We start from the raw sequence: 13,567 nt of genomic DNA on the forward strand, positions 1-13,567 counted from the left end.
CTCACACACTGCGCACACAGCACACACTACACTCACAGCACACACTACACTCACACACTGCGCACACAGCACACACTACACTCACACACTGCGCACACAGCACACACTACACTCACACACTGCGCACACAGCACACACTACACACACACTGCGCACACAGCACACACTACACACACACTGCACACACAGCACACACTACACACACACTGCGCACACAGCACACACTACACTCACACACTGCGCACACAGCACACACTACTCTCACACACTGCGCACACAGCACACACTACACTCACACACTGCGCACACAGCACACACTACACTCACACACTGCGCACACAGCACACACTACACTCACACACTGCGCACACAGCACACACTACACGCACACACTGCGCACACAGCACACACTACACACTGCGCACACAGCACACACACTGCGCACACAGCACACACTACACAGAACACTACACTCACACAGAACACTACACTGCACACACAGAACATTACACTCACACAGAACACTACACTGCACTGCACACACAGAACATTACACTACACTGCACACACAGAACATTACACTACACTGCACACACAGAACATTACACTACACACACAGAACACTACACTACACACACAGAACACTACACTACACACACAGAACACTACACTACACTGCACACACAGAACACTACACTACACTACACACACAGAACATTACACTACACTGCACACACAGAACATTACCCTACACTGCACACACAGAACATTACCCTACACTGCACACACAGAACACTACACTACACACACAGAACACTACACTGCACACACAGAACATTACCCTACACTGCACACACAGAACATTACCCTACACTACACACACAGAACACTACACTACACACACAGAACACTACACTACACTACACACACAGAACACTACACTACACACACAGAACACTACACTACACACACAGAACACTACACTACACACACAGAACACTACACTACACTACACACACAGAACACTACACTACACTGCACACACAGAACACTACACTGCACACACACAACACTACACCTACAATCACACACTCACCCGTCCGGATCTGCGGGCACGTAGAGATGGAGCAGGACAGGGAGCAGCAGCCCCGCTGTCCACAGGTATCGCGGGGCCTGCGCTCTCGCTCCGGAGCGCTGCTGACACAGATCACTGTGTCAAGTGTCGCGCTGAGCGGTCCGGCGCACGCTGTGATCGCGCGACATTTACCTCTTTTGCAGCGCGCGCCGGGCCGCTCAGCCTGCGCGCTGCAAGGAATAATTGCCAAGCGTAACTTTACGCATGGCAATTATTTTGGGGGGTAATGGCGCCTCATCACGCGTCTATGACGCGTGGTGAGGCGTTAATGCGACCTCTGCCTAGACGTGTCGCTTGATGGGATGAAGACCAACCAGTCAGGCAGCTTTATGTCCCCTTGCAACTAGACATGGCTGTGATTGGCCAGGTGAACACCTAGTGAACACACCTGGCCAATCACAGCCATGCCTAGTTTCTAGGTGCGTAAAGCTCCCCATCAAGCTACATGTCCTGATTCGGCGAAGCCTAAATTCCGAATCGGCTCATCTGTAGCAAACAACATTACTATAGTGTCTTATACCATCTGACCCATTATCACAGAATGGTTCACCCATTTAAAGTCACCCGGCCTGTGAAAACACTAAAAACTCCACGGTTTTTGCTTTACGTTGTAAGGACATGTTGGGCGGATTCCCGATGTGTCCTTACATCATATGGCACAGACGTATCTCACTATGATTATACAGTGGGATAAGTCGCCAGTGGAGTCCTGATAATAAGTTTAAGGGATTTACCCTTGAAAGAAAATTCTCAAATTTTAATCCTCTAGGGATGTTTACACATAACCATTTACGTTGCCATTTTTAGTCAATTTTATTGCTGTTTTTGTTCTTATCACTCAGTGATGGTCAGTGTAAGATTCAGCAGTGTGAGCGGGCAGTAGCTGAGCAGACATTTCATGATCCCTCTGTGCTATGAGATGCTGTGTGCTAACAATGTGCTTAGATTATCAGGGTCCAGGGTTTGTATACACTTTCATTTAGCTCCTGGACATTTGCTTGTATCTGATACATAGAAAAAGAGAAATGAGACAGATCAGAGATGAGATGGAAATAAGACACAATAACACACTACTGCCGTCTGTAACATTATGTCCACTATCTCTTAAAACTTAATCTTTCTAAGACTGAACTTCTTGTCTTTCCACCATCTATTAACGGAACCAACCCTGACCTCTCCATCTTGGTCTGTGGGATCACTATAATCCTGAGGCAGCAGTCCCGCTGTCTTGGGGTTGTGCTGGATTCTGACCTCTTGCCGCATGCATCTCATAAACATCTCCAGAATCCACCTATTTCTTACAGCTGAAACCTCTAAAATGCTAATTGTCACTCTAATGCAGTCACACTTTGCAGTTAAAACTGCATTGCAATCAGCTTGAGGTGGTTTTAGGTGCAGTTTTGTTAATTTAACAGGTGGAAGACATTTGTAGTTTGAAGTTTCCCCTTCAAAATCAAATTCACTTGTTCAGTTCATGTCTTTCACCTGTTGAATTAACAAAACTGCACCTAAAACCATCTTTAAACTGATTGTGATGCAGTTTTAACTGCAAAGTGTGACTGCATTAGAGTGACAATTAGCATTTTAGATGCATTTTAGATGCGCCTTGACCACTGTAACTCCTTACTAATCGGTTTTCCAATTACTAGGAGATCTCTTGTGTTGTTGAATAGCAGAAATGTAGGAGAGCTAACTGTGTCATTGTGTGTAATAGGCATCTCATGGATCTCATCAACTCTGATCTGTCTAATCTCTCTTTGTATGTGTCCGATACTAGTACAATGTTTAGGATCTAAATAAAAAAGTGTATATAAACCAGTACCCTGGTAATCTAACCACATTTTCAACTCACAGAACCAGATGGACCAGGGGACTCGCTAAGTTTCTGCTTAGAGAGTTCCCGCCCACACCATGGAATTTTGCACTGACCATCACTGAGTGATAGAATCTAAAACAGCAATAAAACCGAGTAAAATTGTAAAGTAAAGGGTTAAAAATGACCTGTTAACATCACTAGGGGGTTGAAATTTCATAGGCTTTAAAAGAAAAGAAAATCTGTGGCTATAGTGATGTAGAAGCTTATGGTCGGATCCAAGGACAACCAAATTGTATACACCAGGACTAATGGTGACAGGTTGGAATTAAATCTGTGAAATGTTGTATTTTTGTTAATAACAGTGAATAAGAGAATGTGTTGTTTTGTTATCCTGAGCATATTTAAGATTCTTGTTTTTGTGGGAATACTCCTTTAAGGTCCTGAATGTGCCCTCCCCCCTAATATTCAAATGACATTTACATAAAATATGCTGCAGGCTATTGCTTATTAGAAGAACAGGGTCCAATGGCTCCAATTTGATGCATAATAGAGACAGCACCCACCATCGACCAGTCCTCTGGATGATGGCCATAATCCAAAATAATTTTTCTTGAATATACTTGGCTTTAAAGGTCATTATTGCACAAAATACGCCAAATTGTGTAAATGTCTTGCTGTTTAGTTGTAATTTTTACTACTTTGGGCAGAACTCGGATGGTTTTGCCCGGTTTTGTGATTTCTATCTCGCGGTGGATGACACTTTGCACTGAAGAGAAGCTCTTTCCCGAGGCAAGGAGTCAAGCAGCTCTGCTGGGTACATGATTTATCTCACAGCCGGACCCCTCGCTCTTTTTACTATATTATTTTGTTACTGTAACCATTAGGCTTCGTACTTTAGAGAATCTGCTTTAAAGGGAGCCTTTCGGGCCAAAATACCTCCTAAAGCAATAATACCGCTGCTTAGGGGCCTGTAATAGGAGCGGAAATGTAGGTCTGTGGCCACAAACAGATGAAGCAATGCAGAGATAATCATCTTTTTATGGACGTGTAATTCAGCCTGTAAATGCATTGGGTGGGCACCATTTTGCCTGGTGACAGCTGTGATATAGGCAAACGCTGCAAATGTGAGCAGTTAGTAAGAAATTTGGGCCGTCCCTTTTGCAGATCTACAAAAAGACGGTTCTTCTGTTATTAAAGGGGGGTCTTAGTAACGCCTCATGTAATTATAATAATCATCCTTTATTTATATAGCGCACACAGATTACGCAGCGCTGCATAGTTTGCCAAATCAGTCCCTGTCCCCAATGGGGCTTACAATCTAATCAACCTATCAGTATGTTTTGGAGTGTGGGAGGAAACCAGAGGACCTGGAGGAAACCCATGCAAACACGAAGAGAAGATGTTGATGTTGACCTGGGTGGGACTTGAACCCAGGACCACAGCGCTGCAAGGCAGAAGTGCTACCCACTTATTGTGTAGGACCTGGTATAAGCTTACCAGACATGCATTTGCCTTTTATTAAGGGTCTTTAGTTTTAGAGAGAGAGTATTCTATGTAAATGATCTTTGGGGGATAAAAGCTTTTAACACCATAATGTAAGTCTCAGAGACCTCAATATAAAGGGTTCTCTGAAGGCAGGAGGAATCACAGCAACCAAAATGGTTTCCAATTTGTAGAAGGGAACAAACTTAATCCTTGTGGAGCTTGTAGGTAGCACACAGAGTTATATTTGGGCACCTGTATCGGATGTGCGCTATTCTGGAGGCACCTGTGATTGATACACACTTTTAGGAAATCTACTATCAAAATCCTGCATGATAAACCAGGGACACTCATTCATAGGTCCAGGCACCGGGACTGTGGTCATCTTCTTATATTTGGCCTTCTTCTAAAATCAATTTTTACAGTTATGCTTATGAGACAGTAAGGCTTTGGGTGTGTTACCAAAGCCCTTCCATGTCGCAGCTTCACAGGCTCCTATACTGTCTGTCTTTCCACCTCTGTTCTCTTAGTGCTCCACAGTTGGGGGAGTGCTCATTAGCATAATTGTAAAAGTGGATTCTGTCTGTAACACTGCTTTTTAAGGTGTGCACTAAATGATCGATTTCCATTAATGTATCTTGTTCATGTGAGATTTAGGCTCCTTTAAAACGAACATGTGTCACATCCGGGTCCCGGCACAAGAGCGCTGCTCACCCCTCCCCTCTCCATAGCGAGGCATGACGCAAGGCCGTAAACAGGAGAAACATGCCAGGGTGGTACGGGGACGTACATCATGCCACGGCCAGGCACCAAAGGCTTCTATGAGAACCGGTATCTGTCTGCAAACTGTGCTCCCGGATATCAGTCTTTCACACGGCCCTCTGGAAGGAGCCCCACTCTGTGTTTTATTAATTTTATTTATTTTTTATTTATTTTTATATTTAACTGAAAATTTGATTGAACATAAAAACTTGGGGAGATTTATGAGAAGTGTCTGAGAGCAGACTTGTTCTAGTTTCACCTGGCAAGCAATCGGAGTTCAGCTTTCATTTTCCCACAGCTGTTTATAAAATGAAAGCTGAGCCCTGATTGGTGGACAACTAGAACAGTTTTACCTCAGAAATTAATGATAAATCTCCCCCAACAATATCAGGCTTATTGAATCCAACAACATGACCCTTTTTATCTCCCTTTCCTTGCATTAAAGGAAATCTACCATCTGCCAGAAGGGTTGTTAACAAAGCTGTATCTTCACAGGCTGTTACACTGTGTAAGAGCACGTCCTTCTCCCTCTTTGTGCTGAATCTTCCTCTGCTGCTGCTAGATGGCATCCGACAGAGGGAGGGGGAACGTGCTGAGGGAGCAGGGGCGGTGAGGCAGTGTAACAGCCTTTGGAAAGGCAGAGCTCTGGTAATGCCCCCAGGGCACTTCAGACTCATTAGCATAATTCTACAAGTTGATTTTAGAAATAAGGAGGCCATGGATAACAAAAAATATGAGGATTACTACATGCTACCTGGATCTATGAGTAAGTGTCCCTGGTTTATCATGATGGATTTAGATGGGATTCACCTGGGGGGTAACTCTAGGTACCATGTAGCATTCTAAAACGTGGCAGATGTGTCAGCATGTAGTATAATAGCATGACTGCCCTCATGCCACGGTAGCATACAGTAGCTTGTATTACTGGTCCTGCCTTTTGTTGGTCACACTAAGGGCATCAGAAATGGGGAAAGCATAGCTGGATGAGCTTTCCCCCCTGATCAGACAGCTATCCCCTATCCAGGGGGAAGGGGGCAATGGAAGAACTAAGAGGCCTCAGAGATGTACAATAAGGAGGACAAAACACATGAAAAAGAGTTAGTAACCATAATGCTCATAATACCAGTCTAATAATACAGGCCTGTATAATATGCACCAGTGTGACATCACCTGAATGGCTTGTTCCTCCTTAGTTTTTTATTTTTTTGTGTGTGTCACATTTATTCCATGGAGATTCATAGCTCCTGTTAGCGGTGGCTGAGATTGATCTGTTCCGTATAGTAACGTGCGCGCCCTGCGACTAGATTGCTTCTTAGCTGCCAGAACAAACTGACAGTCACCGGAGCAATGAATCACTGCGAGCGCAGCTCCTGCCCGTCCACAATGACGGAGATAGGGAGAGGCCGCAGAAACATGATTACTTGTATGACACTATACATTACCGTGGTATGCCAGGGTGCCTTGTCGTGGTATGCCAGGGTGCCTTGTCGTGGTATACCAGGGTGCCTTGTCGTGGTATACCAGGGTGCCTGGTCGTGGTATGCCAGGGTGCCTTGTCGTGGTATGCCAGGGTGCCTTGTCGTGGTATGCCAGGGTGCCTGGTCGTGGTATGCCAGGGTGCCTGGTCGTGGTATGCCAGGGTGCATTGTCGTGGTATGCCAGGGTGCCTTGTCGTGGTATGCCAGGGTGCCTTGTCGTGGTATGCCAGGGTGCCTTGCCGTGGTATGCCAGGGTGCCTTGCCGTGGTATGCCAGGGTGCCTTGCCGTGGTATGCCAGGGTGCCTTGCCGTGGTATGCCAGGGTGCCTTGCCGTGGTATGCCAGGGTGCCTTGTCGTGGTATGCCAGGGTGCCTTGCCGTGGTATACCGGGGTATATTGAATTGTGGCTGTGGTATACCATCCATGACTGAATGGGAGAATATGGGTTCTCTAGACAGGTATGACAGTTGTAGCCCCTGTAAAATAAGAAAAGAAATTTGAAAAAAAAATAAAAGTGTACTTACCACCTCCTCTGTTCGTCGGAGCTGTGCACCTGTTTGCTTATAGGGGCAGGAACTCTCGGCCCCCAACAAATTCCAACTTCTTGGCATGTCCACCGGTCCCCTGTCCCAGTACTCATGATAGAACGTGTCATCAGGTAGAAATGTAGAATCCTGATGACAGGTTCCCTTTAAGCCTAACAAAAAGATTCTTCCAATCCCTTCACCCCCAGAAAGTCCCCCTATAAGTTGTATGTCCGCAGTTGGCAGTGATGTCACACGTAGAGTCCTCAGTAATTTCGCTCGACCTCGTTTGACTTGACACTTTCTATTTAATGGCTTTCTGTATAATTTTAATGCTTCCTCTAAAGTTCTGTGACTTGATTTGGGAGAAGGCAATTACCCAGCATCGGATTATAATATGTAAAATTTAGCACAAAACAGAAAATAGGACGTCACCCTCCGCATTGATCGGCGCGCGTGTCGAGGGCGGCGCACAACACAAAGCGATGCAGTTTATCACGCGGGAGGCCTGTAATGACTTACAACGTTTACGTATTTTCATCCATAAAATAAATATCACCGGCATATAATTGGTTATTATATTGATTTCGGGAGATGCGGCTGCTGGAATGACAAAGCCCCAGCTCTCTATTCTTTATAGCTGCAGAGCCATCATGGAGACGCTCTGCGCCATATATTATTCTCCAATATTTATTACATTTTCCAAATTGCTTCGTTTTCGAGCTGTTTGGATAATAGATCAGAGCGGTCACGGGATTTATAATTTTTATTCGGCGGCATAAAGAAGAGGAGTTATTGCAATGTCTATTAAGACATTGTGCGGCCGGGGTGTACTCACTATTCTCTGCGGGTGTCTCGTAGAATATTACTAAGAAAATCCATATCCTCTTTAGAATTTTTAGATTTTTTTCAATTCCTTTTGAAATAACAATTCTGGATTCCCTTTTCTTATTCTCTCTGTTTTGTTCATCTGCTAGTCATCAAAGAAGTATTGACATTTCGGTGTTATCATTTACTTTGTCAAAGGGGTGTGTCTTAATCTTTCAGTGCTGATTGGACAGTGTGATGTAAGGATGTAAGGCTACTACAAAGTTGACAGAGTAATGCGGAAGCAGATGATCGATCTGCCTAACCCCACCAGTCTAAGGTCTCATGCACACCCCCATGTGCACTTTGCTGGGCCTTTTGTGCGGCCCATAGGACATTGACAGGTGACAGGTGCTCACCCCACTGATGTGCATTGAAGATAACTGGCCATGTTGCAAATATGGGCAGGAATAGGACCTCCTCATTAATTTGTGGTTTGTTGTGTCATACACAGTACAGTAACCCACAGTTCATGCACCGTACCGAACCATTATCATACACAGTAAGTAAGTCAGTGGGTTCCGTGAATTAGCCGAGTTTTGGGTGACTAGCTCACAGCCCCGAAACACAGTTGTGTGCCTGAGGCCTTATTTTAAAGCAGAACTAAACATTGGAAGTCAATTATTTTTATCATTACCAAAATTAATAGTGCAGATGCTTGCAAACTTTGTAATATGCTCATTTCGGATAAAGGGATATTCCAGGAATATGAAAGTCTAATACAAAGACCCATCATGCTATAAATAAATGAATATAACAAAACTCAATGGGGCTAATTTACTAAGGGTCCTGCGGCCGCGATTCCGTTAGATTTTCCAGAATATTTCCGTTTTGCGCTGAATTGCCCCGGGTTTTTGGCGCACACAATCGGATTGTGGCGCAATGGGGGGGCGTGGCTGTCGGACAACGCAACGGATTCAGACAAACCGTGGAATTTAAAAAACTATTTGTGTCGCAAGATCACGCACTCACATGCACCACGCACTCCGGCGGATCTCGGTGCAGCAGCGACACCTGGTGGATATCGGGCGCACGACCTTAATGAATCCCGGCAGACCCGGACAACGCGCCGCGGGTTCGCGACTAAATGTGCCCCAGTGTCATTAGTCATTTTAAGTTTCAGAAATTTTTATGGCCACTGTAAAGTAGGTGGAGTTATCACCAAGATGGCCGTCACTGGAAACTACAGGTCCCATGATCCTTTAGTTCTCAGTAACTCTTCCTCCATCTTATGCTCTGCCCCCCAGTGATGATGTAACAGACTGTCCTGCTCTGTTCAATAGTAATGATGTGTACTTGGCATCACTGCACAAAACCTCATTGAGATGATGTCTCACCACAACACTGGCCACACTGGATGCACTGCAACCAACCGACTACAGCCTAACACTGTGGTTATCACATGACCTTTTATTTTCTCTCCCTTCTTTCTCCTGTAGTGAGCAGTGTATCTGAACTCTCATACTGAGCAAAGAGATCAGGAAAGAAGGCTACAGATTAACTCTTGCCATACCTAGAGAATTTTTATTATCTAGGGACTGTCTGTAAAGAGATAAGTCATTAGACACTTTATTAGATTCCTTTATCTCTCAGCTCCGAGTGGATATAGGACAGAAAACTGATTTATACAAACTACTTAATACAGGAAGAAAGGCAGGGGAAAAAGCAGGACACAGATTTCTATAATAAAGAATATTACAAAGCTTATTATTGTCATCTGCAATATTTATCTTCTATATAAATGACCCAAAGGTGTAACTAAATTTAATTCCTGGAAAGCTCCTTTTTCAAGTATAACAAGTATATTGGTTTGTACTATAATGCAGTCCTGCTTTATTGCACAGTGTAGATTATTATTCAACCCACTTGGAGCTTCACCTCCATAGACATTTGTCTTTTCTTTTTTTTTTTTTTTTATCGAATGAGAAAAATAAATTTGCTTTCTCTTTCTTTCTAGTGAAAAAGAAAAGAAATTGGCACAAACATGATACAGGACAAGCCACAGACGTCAAACCAGTTCAAAATGGCAGTCAAGTCTTCATCAAAGAACTCCGGAGTCGAACCTTTCCAAGGTAAAGAGCTCCTAATATGTGGTTATTAGAGATAGGACAACCATTATTTTGTGGTGTAATAGGAAAACAACAGATGCGTGATTGGGATCTGTGGGGGGTCTCATCACTGAGAACCCCACCGATCAGAAAGTTCATGTACATAGGGGCTAACTTGTTGTCATTGGAAAAAGCCACCAAAGCAGATTTAGGATAAAAATGTTGAAAATAAAATTAATTGCAAATATGGCCGAACATTACTGCTCATAGTACTCGCTGCAGACTGTCCCGACACTAGGCTCATAGTACTCGCTGCAGACTGTCCCGACACTACTGCTCATAGTACTAGCTGCTGACTGTCCCGACACTACTGCTCATAGTGCTCGCTGCTGACTGTCCCGACACTACTGCTCATAGTGCTCGCTGCTGACTGTCCCGACACTACTGCTCATAGTGCTCGCTGCTGACTGTCCCGACACTACTGCTCATAGTGCTCGCTGCAGACTGTCCCGACACTACTGCTCATAGTACTCGCTGCAGACTGTCCCGACACTAGGCTCATAGTACTCGCTGCAGACTGTCCCGACACTACTGCTCATAGTACTCGCTGCAGACTGTCCCGACACTAGGCTCATAGTACTCGCTGCAGACTGTCCCGACACTAGGCTCATAGTACTCGCTGCTGACTGTCCCGACACTACTGCTCATAGTGCTCGCTGCAGACTGTCCCGACACTAGGCTCATAGTACTCGCTGCAGACTGTCCCGACACTACTGCTCATAGTACTAGCTGCAGACTGTCCCGACACTAGGCTCATAGTGCTCGCTGCAGACTGTCCCGACACTAGGCTCATAGTACTCGCTGCAGACTGTCCCGACACTACTGCTCATAGTGCTCGCTGCTGACTGTCCCGACACTACTGCTCATAGTGCTCGCTGCAGACTGTCCCGACACTACTGCTCATAGTACTCGCTGCAGACTGTCCCGACACTAGGCTCATAGTACTCGCTGCAGACTGTCCCGACACTACTGCTCATAGTACTCGCTGCAGACTGTCCCGACACTACTGCTCATAGTACTCGCTGCTGACTGTCCCGACACTACTGCTCATAGTGCTCGCTGCAGACTGTCCCGACACTACTGCTCATAGTGCTCGCTGCTGACTGTCCCGACACTACTGCTCATAGTACTCGCTGCTGACTGTCCCGACACTACTGCTCATAGTACTCGCTGCAGACTGTCCCGACACTACTGCTCATAGTACTCGCTGCAGACTGTCCCGACACTAGGCTCATAGTACTTGCTGCTGACTGTCCCGACACTACTGCTCATAGTACTCGCTGCTGACTGTCCCGACACTACTGCTCATAGTACTCGCTGCAGACTGTCCCGACACTACTGCTCATAGTACTCGCTGCAGACTGTCCCGACACTACTGCTCATAGTGCTCGCTGCAGACTGTCCCGACACTAGGCTCATAGTACTCGCTGCAGACTGTCCTGACACTACTGCTCATAGTACTCGCTGCAGACTGTCCCGACACTAGGCTCATAGTACTCGCTGCAGACTGTCCCGACACTACTGCTCATAGTGCTCGCTGCAGACTGTCCCGACACTAGGCTCATAGTACTCGCTGCAGACTGTCCCGACACTACTGCTCATAGTACTCGCTGACTGTCCCGACACTACTGCTCACAGTGCTCGCTGCAGACTGTCCCGACACTACTGCTCATAGTGCTCGCTGCTGACTGTCCCGACACTACTGCTCATAGTGCTCGCTGCTGACTGTCCCGACACTACTGCTCATAGTGCTCGCTGCTGACTGTCCCGACACTACTGCTCATAGTGCTCGCTGCTGACTGTCCCGACACTACTGCTCATAGTGCTCGCTGCAGACTGTCCCGACACTAGGCTCATAGTGCTCGCTGCAGACTGTCCCAACACTACTGCTCATAGTACTCGCTGACTGTCCCGACACTACTGCTCATAGTGCTCGCTGCAGACTGTCCCGACACTACTGCTCACAGTGCTCGCTGCAGACTGTCCTGACACTACTGCTCATAGTGCTTGCTGCTGACTGTCCCGACACTACTGCTCATAGTGCTCGCTGCAGACTGTCCCGACACTAGGCTCATAGTGCTCGCTGCAGACTGTCCCGACACTACTGCTCATAGTACTCGCTACAGACTGTCCCGACACTAGGCTCATAGTACTCGCTGCAGACTGTCCCGACACTACTGCTCACAGTGCTCGCTGCAGACTGTCCCGACACTAGGCTCATAGTGCTCGCTGTAGACTGTCCCGACACTACTGCTCATAGTACTCGCTGCAGACTGTCCCGACACTACTGCTCATAGTGCTCGCTGCAGACTGTCCCGACACTACTGCTCATAGTGCTCGCTGCAGACTGTCCCGACACTACTGCTCATAGTACTCGCTGCAGACTGTCCTGACACTACTCCTCATAGGACTTGTGTGCAGCCAGCGTGCTGTCACTTGAATGTCGCTGTTTCTTCCAATGCCAGTCTCTAATGTCAGAGATGAGCACTAGGACCAGTCGGGCAGAAAATATCACAGATGTGTTGCGTTGCGGGACATGACAGCATTCAGGACCATCTCCCAGAAAGACGCTCACTTGCTTGGCACGTGGTTGGAGCTCCTGAGCTTCACCGTCCAGGAACATGTCAGCTGTGTGTATGACTTACTGTTCAGTATCGCAATATAGAGCGACACACAATAAATCTAGAAATTAATAGAAAACTAGCATAATACAAAGTGATTGCTCTCCAGGGGTATTTCATGATTTACATTCCAAGGAAAGTCTGGAGCTGGAATGGCAGAATGAGTGGGTTATATCTGAGGCCATTGTGCAGCAGCAGTAGAGGATGTATCTCCTTTTGTTCCATGCATTGCGAGTGCATATGGGACTGGAAGTGCATCCTTACTTGCGATTTCATACAGCAATTTTTAGAATATTTGGAAAAATATACATTCAGTGTTTCTCTCTGAGGTGTCCCATTCTCCTCCTCATTGATTTGCATTTTTCTGGTAAGACAACTGGCAGTAGCCTCCCCCACTGCCCTGCCCGCAGTAGGACATAATAGTTAAATCTATGTCTCTTAGCACGTCTGTTTTTTTGAGGGGGGGAATATTGGGGCACATTTACTTACCCGGTCCCTCGTAGTTCCCGAAAGTGCATTGTCCATCCGGAATGCACTGTGCCGCGATTCACTTGGATTGTGCGCCGGATATCCTGCATGTGTTTCGTTTCCCCGCTCAGCTCTGCCGGAGTTCACCATCTTCCTACCTCTGCATGTAAGTGCTTGGCTTGAAACCCCCGGGGGTTGTCCGAATCCATTGGATCGCGTGATGGCCCGTCCCCGATTTCTGTCGCATGAAAGCCCAAAACCCCTTTTAAATCCCTGTTCCAATGGCGCAAAACGGAAATCGTCGG

At 46.2% G+C, this 13,567-nt stretch overlaps 1 protein-coding gene across 7 annotated transcripts in view; it reads left to right on the forward strand.

Annotated features, from left to right (window-relative positions):
* The window catches only part of PHF2 (PHD finger protein 2), a 166,501-nt gene that overhangs the window by 84,177 nt on the left and 68,757 nt on the right, over nt 1-13,567 (forward strand). For all 7 annotated transcript variants that reach the window (XR_011850240.1, XM_072127434.1, XM_072127436.1 and 4 more), the window contains exon 3: nt 10,023-10,137. Coding sequence is in view for 6 of the 7 variants with exons in the window: in XM_072127434.1 (XP_071983535.1) it covers nt 10,023-10,137 (115 nt within the window). In the remaining variant the exon portion in view is untranslated. The remainder of the gene's footprint in view (nt 1-10,022; nt 10,138-13,567) is intronic.

Source organism: Engystomops pustulosus, chromosome 10 (assembly GCF_040894005.1).
Source record: "Engystomops pustulosus chromosome 10, aEngPut4.maternal, whole genome shotgun sequence".
NCBI classification, from domain to species: Eukaryota; Metazoa; Chordata; class Amphibia; order Anura; family Leptodactylidae; genus Engystomops; species Engystomops pustulosus.